This window comes from Balaenoptera borealis (assembly GCF_965194805.1).
Source record: "Balaenoptera borealis genome assembly, chromosome: 17".
Taxonomy (NCBI): Eukaryota; Metazoa; Chordata; class Mammalia; order Artiodactyla; family Balaenopteridae; genus Balaenoptera; species Balaenoptera borealis.
Genome location: NC_138876.1, coordinates 10,473,027 through 10,494,741, shown reverse-complemented (window position 1 = coordinate 10,494,741; position 21,715 = coordinate 10,473,027). Strand labels below are relative to the sequence as shown.

At 41.9% G+C, this 21,715-nt stretch overlaps 1 protein-coding gene across 8 annotated transcripts in view; it reads right to left on the bottom strand.

Annotated features, from left to right (window-relative positions):
* Positions 1-21,715, bottom strand: part of ASAP1 (ArfGAP with SH3 domain, ankyrin repeat and PH domain 1) — a 357,862-nt gene that overhangs the window by 58,730 nt on the left and 277,417 nt on the right. For all 8 annotated transcript variants that reach the window (XM_082363047.1, XM_082363048.1, XM_082363046.1 and 5 more), the window contains 4 exons: positions 21,273-21,348; positions 19,971-20,057; positions 13,536-13,636; positions 10,603-10,672 (listed from right to left, as the gene is read on the bottom strand). In XM_082363047.1, the coding sequence (XP_082219173.1) occupies positions 10,603-10,672; positions 13,536-13,636; positions 19,971-20,057; positions 21,273-21,348 (334 nt within the window). The remainder of the gene's footprint in view (positions 1-10,602; positions 10,673-13,535; positions 13,637-19,970; positions 20,058-21,272; positions 21,349-21,715) is intronic.

The window sequence follows — 21,715 nt, the reverse complement described above, 5'->3', positions numbered from 1 at the left end:
TTTTACACAAAGTAAAAAGCAAAGCTGGGATTCGAACAAATTTCTTCCCAGAGCTCTCCGCATTTATCATGCTGTTTCCCTGTCCAGACAGACCCTTGGGACATTTGCAGAGTCAGTGAAAACATCTTTCTTCTTTTTCCCTTTCTGGTTCTTCCTATGCTGGAATGGCCAGTTCCCTCCTTTCCCTTCCAGATCACTTAATACGCCTGCTGAGAAGTCTCACTTATTCTCCACCTGTTCCACATTCCAAAATTACTATCTTGTGGCCACAATTAAAGCTCCCCCATCCGTTTAGTGAGCCTTCAGACAGCTCAGGGGAGAAGGAACTGATCACCCAACTGAAGCAATTCATCCTAGAGTATGACGATTAGGAATTCCCTTAAACCTCCCAACCATTTAAACCATAGGACCGATTTCTAGTTGGCAAAACGTGTGTGCATGTGCAAGAAAGATCTATTTGCAAGTGGAGATTTTCTTGAAAATTTCTTATTGCAGTAATGAACTTGTCACGACTTCTGAGAGTATGTTCCACTCTAGAATCAACATTAAACAATGCTGTAATGTAAACAGGAAAAAAAAAAAGAGGTTATCGGGGCTCCTGATTAAGAAGTGGGACTGATGTTACCTCATCCGACCAATGTGCTAGATATTCATCATTTAGTCATTTCCACAAACATTTACTGAGTGCCTACTATTTGCCAGTATATAACGTTTGGGCCAGCATAGAACTTTTAAACTCACATTTCCTATTTAACTGTAGTAACCACTTTAATCCTTCAATTTCACCCTCCCTTCTTCATCTAAGAATCAAGTCCCTTGATTGATCTAAGAATCAAGTCCAGAGTTTCCGAAAATCTCTGCTCAACATGAAAGCAGGAGAGATGTATTTGGCAGTTCCTCAAACCCCAGGCAGCATCAGCACCCTTGTGACACCCTTGTGATTCTGGAGTATTAGCCAAAAGGTGATGGAGGGTGCAATTCTTGGTCTTTAAAGCCAGAACGAGACACTGCCATAAATACCCGGCTTTCATGGAGCCACACTGAGGCTCCTGCTTGTTTGTCTGGAGCAATACAATATTCTGTTAATTTACAAAAGCAATTTACTACTCATACTCTAAGGTACACGGTAGAATGGAGAGAAAAACATAATTCTGGAGGCAATCAGACCCGGGTCTGAGTCTAGGTCCAGTCGCCCATCCTGGAGCCATGAGCTCTCCTGAGTCCCAATTCTTCTTGTCATAGAGAAGGGAGACAACGCCTTCTCCGCTGTGATGATGAACCGAGGCAATGTCTGAACAAGTGTTGGTGCTCCCCCTTCAAGTGGGAGGTGGCACGGGCTCTAGAATTCAACTTCTTTGGTTCAAACCTGGTGCAAGCACCTGCTGGTTGTGTGACTTTGACTTTTTCCCCTTAAAATGGAGGTAACGGCTACTACCTTGTGAGGCTGCTATGAAACTTAAGTGGGAAAACATGAAACTAGCATGGGGTGTGTGCTTAATACATGGTAGTTACTATTTTTATAGCTATTATTTCCCAAATATCTCCTCTAATGGCGTCCACATTGCTGACACCTAAGATTCTATACTGTCATCAACATCCCTCTAGATTAAGGCGGTATTCCTTGTTAAAAATGCAACCACCTGGGCTTCCCTGGTGGCGCAGTGGTTGAGAATCTGCCTGCCAATGCAGGGGACACGGGTTCGAGCCCTGGTCTGGGAAGATCCCACATGCCGCGGAGCAGCTGGGCCCGTGAGCCACAATTACTGAGCCTGCGCGTCTGGAGCTTGTGCTCCGCAACAAGAGAGGCCCGCGCACCGCGATGAAGAGTGGCCCCCGCTCGCCACAACTAGAGAAAGCCCTCGCACAGAAATGAAGACCCAACACAGCCAAAAATAAATTAAAAAAAAAAAAAAAATGCAACCACCTCTGGGAGAGTTACCCATTAACGTCACCCGGGTTCAAAGAGAACACCAGATCCTGTCTGACAGGAGGGTTACAGAGGGTGAACTGAGGCTGTGTGCCATGGGCAGGGCGGAGGAAGGGGAAGCAGAGTGCCCTGGCTTCTGTATGAAGACAAAGAACATGCAAATGAAGTCAGGGGACTCCAGACAGACAGAGAGGAACCGGAAGAGGGGGTTAAAGGGCCCAGAAACGCTGGGGACTCAGGAAATTGAGAGGAGCTTAGAGAGAAGCTTAGACCGGCCCACTGCTCTGATTTTACTGCTTCATCTGTTAAAAGGACCCTCAACTAGAATAAAAAGGGAGGTAGGGAGACTCAGACTTCAAACTGGCCAAGTTCTGAATGAGGTCCACGCCAGTTCACAAACCTTACAGAAGTCCTTGAAACTGGCTGCAGGTTTCCACCTTACTACCCGCCCCTCCTGTCTGTCCTTTTAAATTACACCACTGGCAATCAGTAGGGGAGGGGCTCAGTGATTCTCCATCTGGCTGAGCATCAGAATTACCTGGGAAGCAATCCTTGGGCTGCAGCACCAGACCAACTAAATCAGAACCTTTGGGAGTGAAGCCAGATGATTCTAACATACAGTCAGGACTGCAAATCACTGAGTTCATTTAGCCAATTGCAGCCTCTCCCAATCACTTGTAAAGATTCACTCAGATGGAAGTGATAAGGGTTTGTATCAGGAATACACTCTGTCGACGCTGCTAATACACAATCTTGGGATTCAAACGTGAAAAGGAGAAGCTCCTTCTCCAGGATTCAAACCGAGTAAAAATCGCTGTTGAATATATTGTTTAGAAGAATAAACAACCTGTAAAGCATAACCAGTTAGATTTCTAAACTTATATTTTATGGAACTTGAGTTTGGGAAGCCCTCTAATAAACGTCCATGTCTCCAGGTCTGTTATTTGCAATATGGCAGACGCCTACAAAGATATTCCACAGGGACCCCCTGAGTTTTGGAAATAGTGCTGCTTGTTTGTATGTCCAAATGACATTATCTGCGTGGAACAACTGTGTTTCTTTTGCTGGTGACTGGGACTATTTAGAAGATTCAACACCAGTGCCTTAGGACCTGAGGCTGCCTTCTGAACTTGATTTATGAAAGTGAACTCTGGTCTTCTGTTTAAAAAAAAAGTGGGGGAAGAGAGGGAGTTCCATGTCACCAGGGCACTGGGGTAAGGAGCTGGCTGATGAGGTGAAGGAAAATGGCACCACCTGAAGCCGATGGAAGGGACATAAAATAGAGAATTATTATTCAAATGGAGGACGGAGAAATTCAAATAGGAATTAAAAACACTGGTTCACGATGCTCTACAAAAATTTTTTATGGTTCTTGCTTAATTGGAATTTTTGTTATACCAACTATAAAGTATTTTTTAAGTTCATCCTTGAATTCTCTCTCTCTTTTTTTTGCATCTAGATAGCAAAAGCTTTTAAAGAGTGTTTAATTAAACCTCCAAATGACTCTTGAGAGTAAGGAAAGTGATACCATTCTACCCCTATTGGCTTCTCTTGGGTTCTCCGAACACGCGTTCTATCCTCAGGACTTTGGACTGTCCTCTTCGCTCTGCGGGGACTCCTCACCAGGATCACTGCCATCTGCAGAGACGCCTTCCCTGCCCACACCAGTGGGGCTGCCCCTCTTATTTTCTATCCCAGCACCTGCTCACTTCTTTTACAGCACTTAGCCTTTGTTTACCCCAGGCTCCAAGAGGCCAGGGGCCACTAATTCACCACTGCTTCCATAGTACCTGGCCTCGTGCCTGCTTAGAAAGGAATAAGACATCTTAATCAGCAAATTATACCCATTTTACATTGGAGAAAACTGAGGCTCCAAAGGCTTAAGTAACTTATCCAAGGTCCTACAGCTTGTTCAGGAGTTTAAGCCCAGGTCTAATTAGCTCCAAAGTTTGTTCTTTTACAATTCACAGTGCTGCTTCTAATCACTGGGGGAAAGGAAAATAGTCTCTTCTTGTAGTGACAATGGGAATAAAGACGTGCAAGTGGGCAGAGTCCAGAATAGCCTCAGAAAGCAATGGAGGCCAATCACAGAAATCAGGTTATTAAACACACTTCGAGGCAGGGAGCAGCCCATTGTGAACGGGCTTTCAGCGCCATCTGTTAAAGCCCTCGCAGCTGAATGTTATCTTCAGGGCTCTGGATAGCACAGAGAATAGTCCTTGGAAAATGTCTGTGGGTCTAAAGAGCCCAAGGACAGGGAGAGAGACATCAGATTCTTGCTTTAGTGCAATGCCCTGGAGATGTCAGGAGTGCTGTTCACCTCTAATAGGAAGAAATGAAATTCCTTTGAGAGGACAGGTGCCCCAAACCGGCTTCATTAAGTACCTCGAGGGGTAAGGAAATAGCAATACAAAGGAATTCCAATAAATCAAATTAAAATTGAGATGTTAACGCATTAGGGAAGAAGATAATAGTAAAAGCAATAATAGCTGACAATTATTTAGTGCTACTTCCGCCCCACATTGTGTTCTAATTCCTTATAATCAATGAACTCATTTAATCTTTACACACACCCATGAATCTGGCAGTATTGTGAGGGACTCAGTGTCATTTGGACTCCAATCATAGCAGTCTGGCCCCATGGTGCTGGATGCTGTCACCCCGCCTCAGCTCACCCAGATGATGAGAGTAATTATTAAGTTTACCAGACACTTAGTGGGGTCCAGGCTCTACAAAGCTTTAAATGCATCATCTCATTTAATTCTCACAACACTGAAAGACAGGTACTGTTATTATCTTATTTAACAAATGAGGAGTAAAATTAAGTATCTTAAAAGCCACACACAATAAGTAGCTCAAGAGGCATTTAATTCCAGGTTGACTCAGAGGGCTATGCTCTTAATCTCATCCTTCTAAAACGTCCAGCCCACCAAGAATCATCTGAAGAGGCTCCACCTGGTCCGGTTCAGTTGGATTCTCCAACTTTTAGAGTAAAAATCAAACCTTAGTGGACTTCTGTGTGATACTGAAAGTATTTTTAGTGTTGAGAAACTAGTGGCTGTGAATTTAATGATTGTTACAGTGTTAATCATAAGAGCATCTGCAGGCATTTAAAGAATGTATGACTTTAAAAAATCAGTCTTCAGATTCAAAGATAAGTTCACGGACCCCCTGTATTATCTTCATGACCCTGACCCCTCTGCTCCCCGCTCCTGGAAACCCTTAGAGTAGCCGTCTTTACCCTGAGACCCTATGATTGATTCAACAACAAGGTAAGGAGTTTCATTCCAAAGAACTATTCTTCACAAACCTTTCAAAGACCTAACAACAAGCTGGCATCGGAGGAAAGGCCTATCATGTAGTAGAAAGAGAATTGGCTTTGGGGTTTGAAAACTGGTTCAGCTATTTACAGACCACGTGACCCTGGGCATGGGATTTAATCTCTCTGAGCCTTACTTACTTTCTTCATCTATGAAATGCAACTTCATTCAAAAAGTATTCATTGAGCACTAACTACATGTCAGGCAGTGTGTTAGGCACTGGGAATTCAAAGGTGAGTAAGACATAATTTCCACCTCCTAAGACCTTCCAGACTAGTGAAAAATGAAGACCGTGAACCACCCCTGCAGGTGAAGGCAGAAGAGTGAGCGCAGGGCACGCTCTAAATGCTCAATAAACGGCAGTCATCTTTCTTCTGCCAGCCCATGTTTGAACCGTATGTGATACTGGGGTTAATAAATTCAGGAAGGGTTTTTGAGAAGCAAAGCTTCTTATACTCTTGAAATTAATATTTCAGGATTATTATAATAAAGTAATATTTCACCCATAATTCATATACTTTCTTTCTTTGATAATTTGTTTTATTATATACTATAATGCTTATAGTAAAAAATAAAGTACGAGCAAATAATACAAGGGTACAGAAATTTATTTGTAATAGTTTAGTGGTTTGATACAAACACTTTTATCCTGAAGCTTTGAGGCTGACTAAAATGTTTGCCATAGATTTGTTAGAATTAGCATTTTTGAAATGAAAACATCATATGCTGCGCTGAGCAGATACTAGATACTATCAATATTATTGTTACAGCAGATTCAGAGATTCTCACTGAATTTGATTCCCAAAGTGGATTACTTTAAACAGTAAAAAAAAAAAAAAAAAATTATGTCTTTGAACAGGTGCATGAAGCAATGAATTTGTAGATGAAATCTTGTAGGGATGGGAGCAAATCTTGCAGGTGTACACAAAGTGGATTTCTTTCTAGAACAGTAAGTTGGGGAGATGAATGGCCCCTGGAGTAGGTCTCGCATATGTGGTTAAGCCAACAGACCACAGCTCATTAACCTAAATGCATACCCGACCCTTTCCTGAGTCAACCTGATAAGAACAACCTGCAAAAGTGATTGGGGTACTTCAAGAAGGAGGAATTCCCCTGTGTTAAGGGGTCCCAAACAAAGGCCCTATATTTTCTTACAAAAAAGTTCATTTATCCACTTTTCCAGTGATCACTGAATTCCACATGTTTTCCCAGGAAACTGCTGGCCTTGACTTTCAACCTGATTCTAAGTGATCAGTGGTGTTTGCAAAGTCTGGAAAAGCCAGCTAAAGCTGGCTACAGAGATCTTTCTGTGGGAGCAGGTTATGTGATTACAAAGTGATATAACTGGCAGCAAAAAAGTGTGGCCTAAAGCCAATGAAAAGTGGGGAACAGGTTAACACAGACCAGTGGGAGGCAGTCAGAAGTTAGGTGGAGAATTCCATTTTCCTCTGGGCTGCTCCGGGGGCAGGAGAGGTAGACCCACAATTTCCAACATTTATAGCAGGAGAGGCTAACTGTCAATAGGTTTCAGTACCGCCAGCAACACCCGAGGAGGTAACACTAATAGCAACAACTACTAGGAACTGTGGCCCCCACACAGCATGGTATCTCATTTAATCCTTACTTGCACCTTTAGGAGTTAAATATTTTTCTCAAGGTCACACGGTCAATGGCGAAGCTGCAATTCAGACTCAAATCTGACAGATGCCACAGTCCATTCTCTTAGCCACTAAACAATGCAGCTGATGTGATGTCTGCTGTTGATTAGAGACTTAAGAAAGCATAGAAACAGCTGACTTGGCCACAATGACGTGTTTGGCAGGAAAGAAAAAGGGAGGGTGGAAGAGAATGTATGTTTTTATTTTCAGCATATTACCCAAGGCCACGTAAACTACACGTGAGCAGTGCCGCTGACTCACTTGATCTTTGTGATCTCCCACAGCAGGTTCTTAAGAGAAGCAAATCGATGGAATAGGATAAGGCCATTACATAACTTGTCAGAATGCTTACTGAGGACTGTCATACCCAGACGAATCCAAGGCAAGAAGAACGTGAAGACAGGGCACACACAACAAATTTTTAACTAAAACCTCTGGATCCACACAAAGTCAAATGGTTGGAAATGTTCACTTTAGTACATTTAACCTGAAGAATACTTCCCGGGAGTGGAGAAGTCCTAACATTTGCCCTGGGACCTTTCTGGTTTTTATGTCTGCTCATGCACAAGATTTAGACCCAACTCAGGGTCACACTGCTTACACCTAACTCAGCTAATAAGATCAGACACTATAAGACATGAGTTGGGCTCAGGAAAGTGACTTGAAGGCCAGGCACAATCACATTCAGGCAACTGAGGACCACATGTTCCATCTATACCTTACAGAGCAGCAGCTGAAATGTCTCTTGGGACTCCAGTGACTTGAAGAGCACTGTTCTGACTGCTGCAGGCCTAAGACCACCCTGGATGCCTTTGGGACTCGCCCCGAGGTAGGTCCACCTTGCAGTTGCCCAAGAGTATAGGATACCTGACCCAAGACAGGCCACACTGAGGTTCTGATCACAAAACTGCAGGGCTACCTGTACTGTACCGTCCTTATAATAAATGAATCACCGCTCAGGGGTCACGTCCTGTTTCGGGCCATCAGAGAATCCCAGCTGGCTCATACAGGCACATGCCTCTCGCAAACACTGACTGTTAGGCACCCCCGGTTCAGGGCTGTGTCCTGGGACCCCACGCTGGGGAGGAACTGGGGTTGCAGGTGAGGGGGAGTTAACGTCCAGCTGGGTGCGAGTGTTTACGAGCAGGGTCTCAGCCTGCACCAGATTCCCAGCCGCGCCATTTGTTAGCTGGGTAACCTTGGGAGCTGAACTTCTCTGAGCCCCGGCTCCCTCATCTGTTAAGATGGAGATAACAACCTCACCCCTAACTCAGGGTTGTTGAGGATTAAATGTCAGCACGCATTAATCAAGGCGCTGGTGGATGCGTGGCACATGGTAAGCATTCCAAAAACATTAACCACCAGGACGATGATGATGAGATGGGATGATAGCAGTGCTTTTGAAAAGTCAAATTAGATGGTGGCAATCTGCACTGTCACACAGGGCTAGAATGGAGACGGTTTCACCATCTATGGAACAGGAGTAACAGAAGCTAATGATAATGTAAGACGAGCTGTGGTCATGTGCTCAGAACAAGGAGTGCCCAGCCCAGGGTGTACACTCAGGAAGTGTTATCGGTTCCCTTAAGCGGTTCTGATCTTGGATCATGTGATCAGAAACCTTTATGACACACCCCACAAGTATTTTAATCACCAAAATAATGAGTAGGGTTAGTCCCTCCTCAGGCAACAAACCATTAAGCCCTCACAGAGGCTTTAAGAGTGAAATCCTAGCATTTGCCAGTTATGGGACTTGGGCAAGATACTTAAACCCTCTTAATAACAGATTTATCTGGTAGCCTGGGGCAACAATTACATACGGTAATCTGTATAAAGCATTTTCTATAACTGGGCTCATAGTAAGTACTTACTTAACATCAACTAATGTTATTACTGTCAGAAGTTCTTCATAGGACTTCTGTTTCCCAAGGTTAACTGTGTATGGAATTAAACATGAGCAGGTCAATGTTATCTCATTTTCCACTTGTGTATCTTTGATGCCTAGTCTAGCACGTGGCAGAGTGGAAGCTTATTAAAACATTGCTGAATAAATGACTAACTGTTAGACAGCCTCAGTGATAATTACTAACTGATCTAAGTCTGCCAGCAGGATTTCTGGTATCAGATGGGTGGCTTGTCCCAACTGGCATGATAGTTAAAAATCTCAGCTGGGCTGTCTGAGGGAAGCTGAAGACCTCTGAGGAATCAGCCCAAGGTTTCTGCAGGAGGCAAAGGACAGAGATGACATAACTAACTGCTCAAGTTCCATAAAGGCCAATAATTTTTAAGATGCATGTATAGCCAACTACCTGGAAGGGTTTGGCCACAGGTGTGTACCGACCACATTCTGTGTCAAGGTCTGTTAAGGGGCTAAAGGAAGACGAACAGGACCTGATTAAGTGCCCTGGGGAGAGTGCAGCCTGGAAGGGGCATAAGGACCAATGCTAGACAGACCCAAGCCTGAGTTTCCAACTCTGCCAGTTACCAGCCAAGTCATGGTGCTTCTTTGTGCCTCATTTTCTTCATCTGTGAAATGAAGATAATACCACGTGGGCTGTGGGGAGGACTAAATGAAATAAACTTTATGAAGTATCTGGCACGAGGAAGTGCTTAATAAGTGGCACTTCCTTTCCTCCTCCACAGAGGTAAATCTAAACCAGTGTAATAAATGCTCATCCCTTGTTTCTACTATCCTGCTAGCAGTTAACTGCTTACAGAACTGAAGAGTATCGCTCGGCACGGGATACTAACTCTCACTACAAGCCTCTCCAGGCTGGGATCACCGGGTTAAACTGCATGCACCTCTGTCAAGACTCTTGCTACACTTGGCTGTTTCCATTCCTACTTGTCACGTCTTCCATGATAATCTTTGCATCTTTAAGATTAAAAAAATTTTTTTTGCTATTTTTAAAAGGGCAAAATAGTAATTCCTTGTTTTACTGTGCATGTCTTTGACTACCACCAAGACTGAACCTTTTTGACAAGTATAGGGATTTTGTCGATACTGGAACTTTTAGTTGGAAATGGGTGATACGAAACATAAAAATAAAAATTCTGATAGACTGTAGGTATAACTACATACTATATAGGTATACAACAATCTGAAGGGAAACAGAATGTAAATGTTAGTAACTTGGCTTTATTATTTTCCACTTTCTATTAGATTGCCTTTATTCCTAAAATAAGGGGAGTCATAACTGAGGCAATTTTAGTATTCCACTGTTTTATTTATATATGTTTTAATCCTTTAGCATATTGAGGGACTTTTTGAGTAATTTAAATAAATAGTAACACTAAAAAAAAGACTGAACACTGTAACACGTATTTCATTCCCTACATTACTTTCTCATGTATAGAACACCCTCTGCCATCTTTATAATTCAGAAAACTTTAGGTTTTTCATAACAACCAATAAGACTTCCCCAAAGATGAGATTATAAAGTAGAAGAATACCTGATTCAGTTTGAGGGAGCAGAAGACAAGAAGTTCTGGTGCAGCAAGAGATGAAGCAGGACACCACAGGACAAGAAAGGACCAATTTCTTTGGTAAAGGAATATCCTAAACCCCCGACCTAATCCATACATTAAAGGCACCCGGGGAAATTTTCACGGCTGGTTACAGCACGTGTTTGCTTTCCAGTCCATGTGGCCAGAAGGCATCACGGACACAGCTTGGTAAATTACCAGACACACTTACTGTGGCGTGGGAGATGGTCAGAATCCCATTCTTGACGGAGCACTTCCTTCTCTGCCACACCTTCCGGATCCTAAGGAGGGAGTCAAACACAAGCTGATACAGTACCTGGTTCACGTAACTATCATAACATAGTTATGATGCATAACAGTCATTACCAAAAAACCCCAACCCCAAACCAAAAACCACACAAACCAGAAAATTCTGGTTGCCTTTTACTATCCCAGGTGGAGGGTAATTCAGACTAGTAGGCATGCACAAGCATGCTCATTGTAGCACCGTGTTTGATAGTGAAAATGGGAAAGAACAGAAACAACAGAAATCTAATAGAAGGAATGAATAAATGATTATAGTTACATTCATACTACAGAGTATTATTATGTAGGAGTTTAAAAGAACAAAACAACTACATATGTGCAGACCTACATAAACAGATTTCTAAAGCACACTGTTGATTGAAAAAGCAAGCTGCTTTAAGATAATTCTGGTATCATCTAGTTATGTTAAAATTTCAGGCCTATAAAACAGCACTAAGTTTTCTACAGGCATATACATATATGTATAAACATATTTCCTTCGTTATCACCTGTCTCCCCGTTGAGAATTTAAGCTCTATAATGATAAGGACTTTCAATGTTATATTTCAATGTTATAGTCCCAGTGTCTACAACAGTGCCTGGCATGTAGGTCTCCCAGAAGATATCTGTTGAATGCATGGGACGAATGATGAGCAAAACTGACAGTGATCCCAGAAATGTGTAGGAGAAATAGTTGCAATTTTAACAAACAAATTAAAACAAAACGAAAATCTACATGTCTTAGATAAAGCCAAGGAGCACACATCCACAAACAATCAGAAAACAAGAAACTTTCTTTTAAAGCATGGTAATTAGTAAAGCAAATAATCAAGATTCTACTTACTTACTGTGAAACAGAATCATTTGTTCAAGCAACAGAAAGACAGCAAGTGTGGAAGGACCAGGGGAGAAAATGGCACAAATGAGGCTGGAGAGAGAGGTGGGGAATGGCTTTGGGAACAGCCCAACGTGCTGTGTGGAGATGAACCGGAGAAGGGACGAGTGAGTGACAGAGAGACCAGTTAGGAAGCCACCAAAATAGTCCAGGAGAGGTGATGGTGCTCAGCTGAGAGCAGGGCAGCAGAGGCGGCAAGTCGTGTATAACTTCTCGTTACTGGGTTGGCCAAAAGGTTCGTTCGGTTTTTCCCATAAGATGGTTCTAGTAGCATAAGATGGCTCTAGTAGCACTTAGTTGTCTTTAACCTCATTGGAAACAATTTTGTTAGACTGCATGTGACAGCTGTCATATCAACACGCATTTAAAAAAAGACTTATCAAAATTGGTGAATTTTTGTGTAGCCATTTTAATATTGAAGATGGAAGAAACAAAGCAACATTTTCGGCATATTATGCTTTATTATTTCAAGAAAGGTAAAAATGCAACTGAAATGCAAAAAAAGATTTGTGCAGTGTATGGAGAAGGTGCTGTGACTGATCGAACCTGTCAAAAGTGGTCTGCGAAGTTTCGTGCTGCAGATTTCTCGCTGGACGATGCTCCACGGTCGGGTAGACCAGTTGAAGTTGACAGCGATCACATTGAGACGTTAATTGAGAACAATCAACATTATACCACACGGGAGATAGCCGACATACTCAAAATATCCGTATCAAGCCTTGAAAATCATTTGCACCAGCCTGGTTATGTGACTCACTTTGATGCTTGGGTTCCACATAAGATAAGTGAAAACAACCTTCTTAACCGTATTTCTATATATGATTCTCTACTTAAATGTAATGAAAACCTTCTGTTTTTAAAATAAATTGTGATGGACAATGAAAAGTGGATACTGTCCAATCACATGGAATGGAAGAAATCGTGGGGCAAGCAAAATAAACCGCCAACAACCACACCAAATGCCAGTCTTCATCCAAAGAAGGTTACGTTGTGTATATGGTGGGATTGGAAGGGAGTCCTCTGTTATGAGCTTCTTCCGGAAAACCAAACGATTAATTCCAACAACTACTGTTCCCAATCAGACCGACTGAAAGCAGCACTTGATGAAAAGTGTTTGGAATTAGTCAACAGAAAATGCATAACCTTCCATCAGGATAACGCAAGACCGCATGTTTCTTTGATGACCAGGCAAAAACTGTTACAGCTTGGCTGGGAAGTTCTGATTCATCCTCTGTATTCACCAGACATTGCACCTTCAGAGTTCAATTTATTTAGGTCTTTACAAAATTCTCTTAATGGAAAAAACTTCAATCCCTGGAAGACTGTAAAAGGCATCTGGAACAGCTCTTTGCTCAAAAAGATAAAAAGTTTTGGTAAGACGGAATTATAAAGTTGCCTGAAAAATGGCAGAAGGTAGTGGAACAAAAGGGTGAATACGTTGTTTAATAAAGCTCTTGGTGAAAATGAAAAATGTGTCTTTTATTTTTACTTACAAACCAAAGGCACTTTTTGGCCCACCCAATAGAAACGGAAGAGCTTGTCGTTAGGCTGGCAGTGATGCAAGAGGAAAGAGCGGAGTCAAGGTTGACTCTCAAGCTTGAGGTCTGCGTGGCCAGGGGGGCATCTGGCAGAGAAAACCACAGTGAAAAAACCAGCGAGGTGGGCGAGCATGCAGTCAGCGAGCCGTGTGCTCAAGTTCGACTCCGTGCCTGCCTTCCTCAAATTGCACGTTACAAGTCACAGGTGCCATTTAGGGCCCACAGAACAACTACTGCTGCTTCTGAAGACAGCAGGTTAAATCTCAGACTTACTGAGGAAAGCAGTGTGCTAAAGGTCTGGAGCTGGTGCACTGGAAACCTTGTAAGTACGTTTCCCTATCTGAGAGGCTGGGACAGGTTCCTAGGTTACTAACACCCGTAAGTATGCTAAGCACACACAGGACCCCAGGCTGGCTGTATACGTACCCATCACTTTTCTTCAGTAGGTACCCCTTCTTCTCACTGCCATACTCCTTGTTGCCCTGGAGCTGGTGCATGCTGTATCCTCCTTGCCGGCTCTGGGAATCCTAGAAAGGAGAAACCACAGATTAGACAAATGCCGGAGACATTTCTGAAATCCTTGACTCTATTCTGCCATGGAGTCTTTGCTTGTTGGTCTGGAGCTAAGAGAACTGTGAACTTCTGAGAGCTGTCGGGTCCTCGTCCTTATTCTAGAGGCGGAAACTGGGCAGGTAAGCAACCGCCAGAGTCACAAGCAAGTTCGAGGCAGAGCTGAGGCCTGGGGTAGAGATCTATTTCTAGTTCAGAAGCCAGCTCGACTTCAAACGAACAGTGCAGCGACAGACTGGTCTATGACTCAAACCAGTTTACACTGGCAGCAGAGGTGAGCACAGGAAGGGGTGGAGGAACCGAAGTGGGCCACAAGACAAGCTCATGCATCCCGAGAGATCTTCTTTCAGGTACCCCTCCTCTGCCTCACATGTTCTGCTTAAATACCCCCAAAGAAAAGTACACCTCCTCTGCGAGGAACTAAGAATTGCTATAAAGTTCTTGTTTTGTAACTTACTAGTGCTCTGCAAGAATATACCTATAACCATGCTTTTAATTTAAAAAGATGACTCTAAGGCAGGGAAAAGTGTATGGCGTGGTGACAGGGTGACAAGGGCTGACAGAACAACACAGACACAAACAAGCTTGATTTAACATCCACGGATGCTCCCCTCCGTTTCTAAAGACCACATGACCGGACGCACCCATTACACTGTGGAAATGCAAGAAATAACCTAACAATGCCGAACTGCAGAACGAGAACACGGGGCTTTAGACACAGAGGTACGACAATACATTCTCACAAAAAGCATTGACTTACTCTCCTAGACTTCGATCAGGAAAGGCAAAAGCAAGAGAAAAAAAGGCAGAACAGTTGAAAATACAGTTAATTTCATTGACAGTCTTATTGTCTATAATTTAAGCACTTTTTGTAACACACAGAGAAAACATTGTAAAGATAATTAATATCAGATTTCTCTCTCTCACACACACACCCTTTAGAGTCATGATAAACTTTGGGTGATGGGAAAATAAAATATCTTTATCATGTTTCATTTCAGGTCATTTGAGGACAGAAAAAAGAGCTGAATGGAAGAGCATGAGGTACACATTTCACCAAGATTGAAGGGTTGACAAACCTCAGTGTGTGTGTGTAAAGAGAATCAACACCTCAGTGAAACCCACTTCATTACTTAGAAAATCTAAAAAGAGCAACAAATTGTAAGAAGATCCTTTGTTTTCCAAGTGAAGAGAATTTCATAAAAATATCCAGTTCGTAAGCTGCAACTCGATGGTGAAGAGACAGAAAGCTGAAGCAGCCATTATTTACTGACGGCTTGTGCACGGCCTGCCTTCCAGGCCAGGATGGCCTCTTTCTGGCATTCAGGATCCTCTGGACCAAATAGCGTGTGCTCGGTGAATGCATATTAATGTTAATAATAGCTGCAGGAAAATCTGCAGGACAGTGCACCTCTGTAGGGCTATTCTACACGTGATGAGCTCACTGTTCAAAAGCACGCCCCGAACACTCCCTAAAAACCAGGCGTGGTGAACATGCTGAGGACACTGGGACGCAGCCCATCTCAGAGATGGACGCTCTCCCTCGGAACCCACACCGTCCTGCTCTCTCGTGTAGGTGCGGCTGAGAGCTGAGCGCACGCTGTACCAGGCAAGCTGACTCCGACGAAAGAGGTTACAAACTCGATTCATTTTCTTAATCTGAGTAATTTCTTTGTCTTTAACTGGCCAGATTCCCTCCAGCTGAAACATCTCATTGGACAAGTTTAATCACCTGGGGAGAAGTGGGGCGTAGGAATCTTGAAAAATTCCCCTCCGTGTTTACTTTTAACCAGGGTCCACAGCCTTGAACTCAGTAATTTGGCCCACTCTGCCCTCCCTGACAGGTACTTTCTGGATGGAACTATGACCGAGGACCTGTACCACACACCAAGTAGGCAGAGACAGCTTGCCTCTACCAGTGCCTCTAGTGACAGCCCCCAATACAATAGTGATACATGGGGTTTTTTCAAGGAGGCAGCAATGTGGCCATAATACTAATAAAGAACAATCAGGATAGAAAACTAGATCAGGTGGTAGAGGCCTGAGCCATGGGACAAAATAAGAGGCCAGGATAAATGAAATCCACAGAGCTCCTGCTTTAACCCAATGAAATCACATGAAAATCACTTAACTATCAACCTGGAGTTGGGATCTTTGCCATAGCTATAACTCTCCAGAACATTAAAGGCAAAATCTAAAATCTCCTTGATATCAATTCTCATTAAGATAACTCTCTTCCTTGGAACGCTTTTCTTTGAACTAAACTTCCCTTTATCTGCCCACATAATTCCTAGTCTGTCTGAACACTTTACAGCTATGCATCTCTCACCGTAACTGGTTTGATAACTTTTAAAATAAAAGCCTAAGTTTTGGGGTTTTTTTTAAATTAAATTTTACTGGAATATAGTCAATTTACAATGTTGAAAGCCTAAGTTAAAAAAATAAAAGTACTTACCTTTTTTAAAAAATAAGGATTCAGATGCTGACAGCTTATGAAAACTATTATATTCTGTAAACTTACTACTAAGACATTCCTTACATATATTTATTACTAGCCTAAATTAACTTTCAATTCTGAATAACAAACAGATTGAGTAGACCTTGCTTTATATCAGACAAATGTGGTTTTAAAGGTGAATAAAGTGGCTGAAGCCTAGGCTCTGACCTCAGAAGCCTATTCCACTAAACCAAGCAGGAAGGAAGCAGTGATTCAGAGGTAGCACCAACAATCCTAAATTAACTACTAATGAGTTTTATGGCCTAAGAAAGTCACACAAATAATTATCTCTGTCCTTGGAGAAATGATGGCTTAGCAGGGCCCTCCAGATAAATGAAAAGAGGATTCTCTTTTTTGAGAAAATAAACCTTGGAGAATTGTTAACACTTAATAAGTAAACAAAATAAAACACAACTGAAGGAATGAAATAGGTTCTGAATCCTTTGACAGCACAATAGAAATCAACGTGTACTGAGGAAAGAGAAATGCAAACGTGAAACTCATTCAGGTAAACAATTTAAAACTCAAAGAGTGAACTTAAAACCTTGGCAAAAATCTATGATGTGAGCCAAGAGATGTAAACTATAGAATGAAACTGCAGTATTACTTTTTAGTTCCATTTCTCATTCTCTATTAGCAGTAAAAATTACTTTACTTTCTTATTAGAAAACCTTATTAACACATAAAATGCATTACTAAGGAGTAAAACCTCAAATCTTTTCAAACTGCAAGCAATTAACACCCTCATTGACTTAATGGGTTGTAAATGTTTCTGGCATCCAATTTAAAACTAAACCTCTATTTATAGAAGCTTCAAATTTCTAAGGTAAGGCATGAATGGAGTGGGCAAAAAATTCCTCCTGTTTCATCTTACTAAATATTTATTGAGTAGTTCTGGGGTGCCAGGAAATGTACTGGATACTGTGAAAGGAGAGATGAGTAAAACACAGATAGTTTGCAAACTATGAGGAGCTACTGAGACTCAAATAAAAAGATGAACTTTTTGGAATGATTTATGGAGAGCACCATTAAAAATAAAATATTTCCAACCCTAACAATAGTTTCTACCAAAAATCCAAAGATCCTACTTAGAGCTCATATTCTTTTTTTTTAAATTTACTACTTTTGTTTAATATAATTTAATTGTGCTTATATAATTTTTTTTTTCCATCTTTACTGGAGTATAATTGCTTTACAATGGTGTGTTAGTTTCTGCTGTACCACAAAGTGAATCAGCTATACGTATACATATATCCCCATATCCCCTCCCTCTTGAGCCTCCCTCCCACCCTCCCTCTCCCACCCCTCTCGGTGATCACAAAGCACCGAGCTGATCTCCCTGTGCTGTGCACTCTGGCTTCCCACTAGCCATCTGTTTTACGTTTGGTAGTGTATATATGTCAATGCCACTCTCTCACTTCGTCCCAGCTTCCCCTTCCCCTGCTGTGTCCTCAAGTCCGTTCTCTACGTCTGCGTCTTTATTCTTGCCCTGCCACTAGGTTCATCAGTACCTTTTTTTTTTTAAGATTCCATGTATGTGCATTTAGCACACGGTATTTGTTTTTCTTTCTGACTTACTTCACTCTCTATGACAGACTCTAGGTCCATCCACCTCACTACAAGTAATTTTACATTTGGTAGTGTATGTGTGTCAATAGAGCTCAAATTCTTGAAGCTTCCTTTAATGGAGTCAGGTTGAACCTGGTGGGGGTGAGGAGGCTGAATGATTTGATGGGTGATTTAAATTTCTCAGGTCCCTTTTTAGAGCACTTTACACTCTTCTCAAACAGTCATGCTATGGCAAGAACTCTCTGGTGGACAATCTCCTTCCATATTTAATAAGGCATTAAAAATCATTACCTTCTAAACATATTTTGTGATAAGAGATGATAAACAGAAGGAGAATGGGACAGGCATGCTGTGAAAGACCAATTTTACTTGTAAAATCCTCTGGACACGGTGCTAATGAAAACATCATTTATTAATTTGGGGTGGAATTACAATAAGTCACGTGCATTTCCTCACGTTCATAGGAGGCTTATATGCAACTGCGGCGTTTAGCTAGCGCGAGCAGAATACATCAGTCTCTATGCAAAGCAAAAAGGGACTGTAATAGTCTTTTTTTTTTCCCCCCCAAGAAAGCTTCCTCACACAGGAAGGAGGTAATCCCGTGTGACAAAACAAAGGTAGGAAGTGCTTAAGCACAAATCTGCCAGTTCAAAACCTCGCAGTTTTCTCCCCAGGCAGGGATCTACCTCTTACCCCTCTATTTGGGTCTTTCTAGTGCTCTTACACTGAGAAGTCATTCGAGGAGACAGCTTCTCCTAGGACCAGCAGTAAGCATCTTCTAAGAGGCCTCAAAGCACAGGTGCAGACACTGCTGAGACTAGGCGATGTGCGTACACAGCCCACATACCTCCCTGCCCGCCGATGCCTACCGCACACCTCCCTGCCCACAGGTCAGCAGGCGCTCAGTGTCACAGGGCTACAGACCCCTCTCGCTGTACGAAGACCCAACGTGTATATAAAACTGGATCTGGGGAGGCAGGAGGGTAGAGGGCTATAGTCACTCAGTCAAGAGAACCCTCAAGATTGCTTTAACATTAGTGTTGCTGGAGCAGGGCTTCCCATGTTTGAGGGGGTTTGCTTTGTTTTTGTCTTGGACTCATGAACCCCTTTAGGAAATTTTAGGGATTTACAGATAGTCAGTTTGCAATTGTGAGATAATATGATGAGGAACTGACATATGAAAAATGCTGTATTTTGTGTGATTATGATTAAATATTGCATTTAAATACTGCACTTAAATTGAATCCATAATAAATTCGTAACATAAACAGGCAAATGTTTACCTTCTCCCATGCAACAAACGGTGCTCACTATTTAATGTACCCTGCATATGAAGTCCATTCCCTTTAATGTGCATCCAAGGTTCTCCACAGTCCGGTCTGGGTTTTCACCTCAGAAGCAGCATCTCTCACTCCTCCACCCGCCCTGCCCCAAGCTGTTGTGGCCTGCTCAATGTGCCGGCCAGCTTCTCACTCCTGAGATTCTTTGTTTCCTCTCTTTCCCGGCACACCTCCTCCCAGTCTCTGACTTACAGCATCAATACCGCTTTAGGTCCGGCCACTTGTTCACATGGCTGACTCTCTCTATTACCTACTAGACAATGAGATCCTTGACGGAAGGGACTCAAGCTTAATGCCTAAAACAGTTGCCAGCACACAGTAAGTATTCATTAGATGTTTGACCAAACAAATGAACAGATGAGATCAATAATTAAGCATTTGTATTGCATTCATCTAACACCTACTATGCACCGTATACTCCATTTTAGCATCCAAAGACTATCTCAACCTTAATTTTCCTAACTGTGGGGCAAAACCTCTATAGGAACCTGTATCAAAATATTTCTCTTGCAAAATGAGACAGCCCCTTTTGGCTGTCTGGAAAAACAGGGATGATCTAAGAGGAACGGAGGTATGTACATCAACACCTGGGAGAATGCTCTTCTGAAGCACACACCTTAAAGGCAGGATGGAAAACCTGGTCGTGGAGTTGGCGGTGAGGGTTATCTATTTTTATAAGGAGGGAACAGGAGCCCAAAGACCGTTCCTACTGTGTTTCGTAGGATAGGTACGCACTGTGTCTTACGTCTCATCTGCCCCCGCCCGCGCCCCACCCCGGGCAGGAAGTTCTCACTATGCTTGTTCTGCAGATCAGGAAACACAAAGGCTATCACAAGCGGCCCTGCTTACACGGTTAGCCCTGCTGGAAACACACAGATCACCTACTTCTTTCTGATCAAGTTGAAGGGAGGATTTTATTAAGTCTCGGAGTGCAGTCAGCTGTTTCTTTTCTTCATCCTGGGTCTGTTTTATCTATGAGAGAAAAACAGTTCTTCTATCACTTATCTCTTATACATTTATGAGCAGAGTTTAATTCATCCAAATGTATACTACTCATCAAACAATTCAATTATACAGTCGATTTCCTTATTAAAGTCCTTCACACGGTCTCATTTTTGATATGAGAGGCACAATTTTCTCATCTTCTTAAAGTACCAGTGAGTTTTGAAATTAGTGAATAATGCAACATGCTTTCTTATTAAATAATACATCTAGGCTAGACAATTAGCTCTGAAGGACTATTTTAAACAAAGGTTAAGAAATAACATTGAGTTATTTGCTTCTGGTATTTCAAAGGGTGGCAGTGGGAAATATCAATATCACGATGTGACTGAATGGGCTAGAAGACAATCCTAAGAATGACCAGAATCCCAAGAGCTAATGCATGCATGAAAGTTTACAAAGTTTACATGAAGGGAAGGGATTGGTGCTGCTTTTCTTAATCACTTGGAACTTAACTGCAACCTGAACCATGTTAACTTTTCAAAGAAAAATCAGAAAAGTTCTATTAGAATATAAGGTATCATGTGTAACTGTAAAACCTTATTTGAACACGTGTATCAATAGTTACACTCCTAAAATACATACTTTTAATATTATTCACTGCCAAGCGGTTCATGAAGAACAAACTTGAGATTTCTACATATGCAATTAGTTTTTTTCTCAAAAAAGTTTTCCTCTTGATTTTCCTATTCTAAAAGCAAAACCTAGATAGTAGGGGAAAAAAGGAGAGGAAATATAAAACAAACAAGCAAGCAAAAAAAAAAAAAATTCATAAATTCATAAACCTGCTTACTCAGAGACAGTCACTTAATTTTTTTCCTTCCAGGATAAAAATTTCCTTCTGCAACTGCTGACCAAAGGGCACTCACATGTGATGCTATTGAACCCAGCACGGAGAGCCATTCAGAACCAATGGCTATCCATCTACTCCCTGCCCTGCTCCACCTATGTCCCAGAAACTACTCTGGAATATCTGACAAGTGATGATGTCTCTGAGTTAAACCAGAAAAACAAAACAAAACAAAACAAACCACAAAAAAACATTTACTGGCCCTAGATTTATGCTGACACATCACTTCACCTTGTCTTCTTTTTTCTTTAATGCTCTTCTAATACAGATTTCAGATTTACTGATGTTTATCTATAAAAGCAAGTTAAAGTGCAGGTATTTTGTAAAGAACTTACATTATATAAATCAGCAGCCAGTTTTTCAATGTACTGTTTCAATTTATCAGCTGTCTTCAAGCCATCTTGAAAGAAACTACAATGGAAAACATCAGAGATTTATCAGCAGTGTGAAAAGAGAAATGAACCATAATTACCTGAAAAATCTGAAAATTTTCATAGATACGTATTTACTCTCTACCCAGGTATCTATATGAAACACTTATAAAACTAATTTCAGTATTTTATAGAGAGGTACCAATAAACAAACTACAGGCACAATTTGACATGTGCTAGCAGGTGTCACACGGACACTGCAGATAACAGCTGCATCCTCAACCCACTGAGTCATACACAGAACAATTCTTCCTGGTTGTGCCATATGTGAATTTGAAAGAGACAGAGAGACACGTTTGCCAGTGGAATATCATGAAGTCCGACTGGACACTGAGAGAAATAAAGGC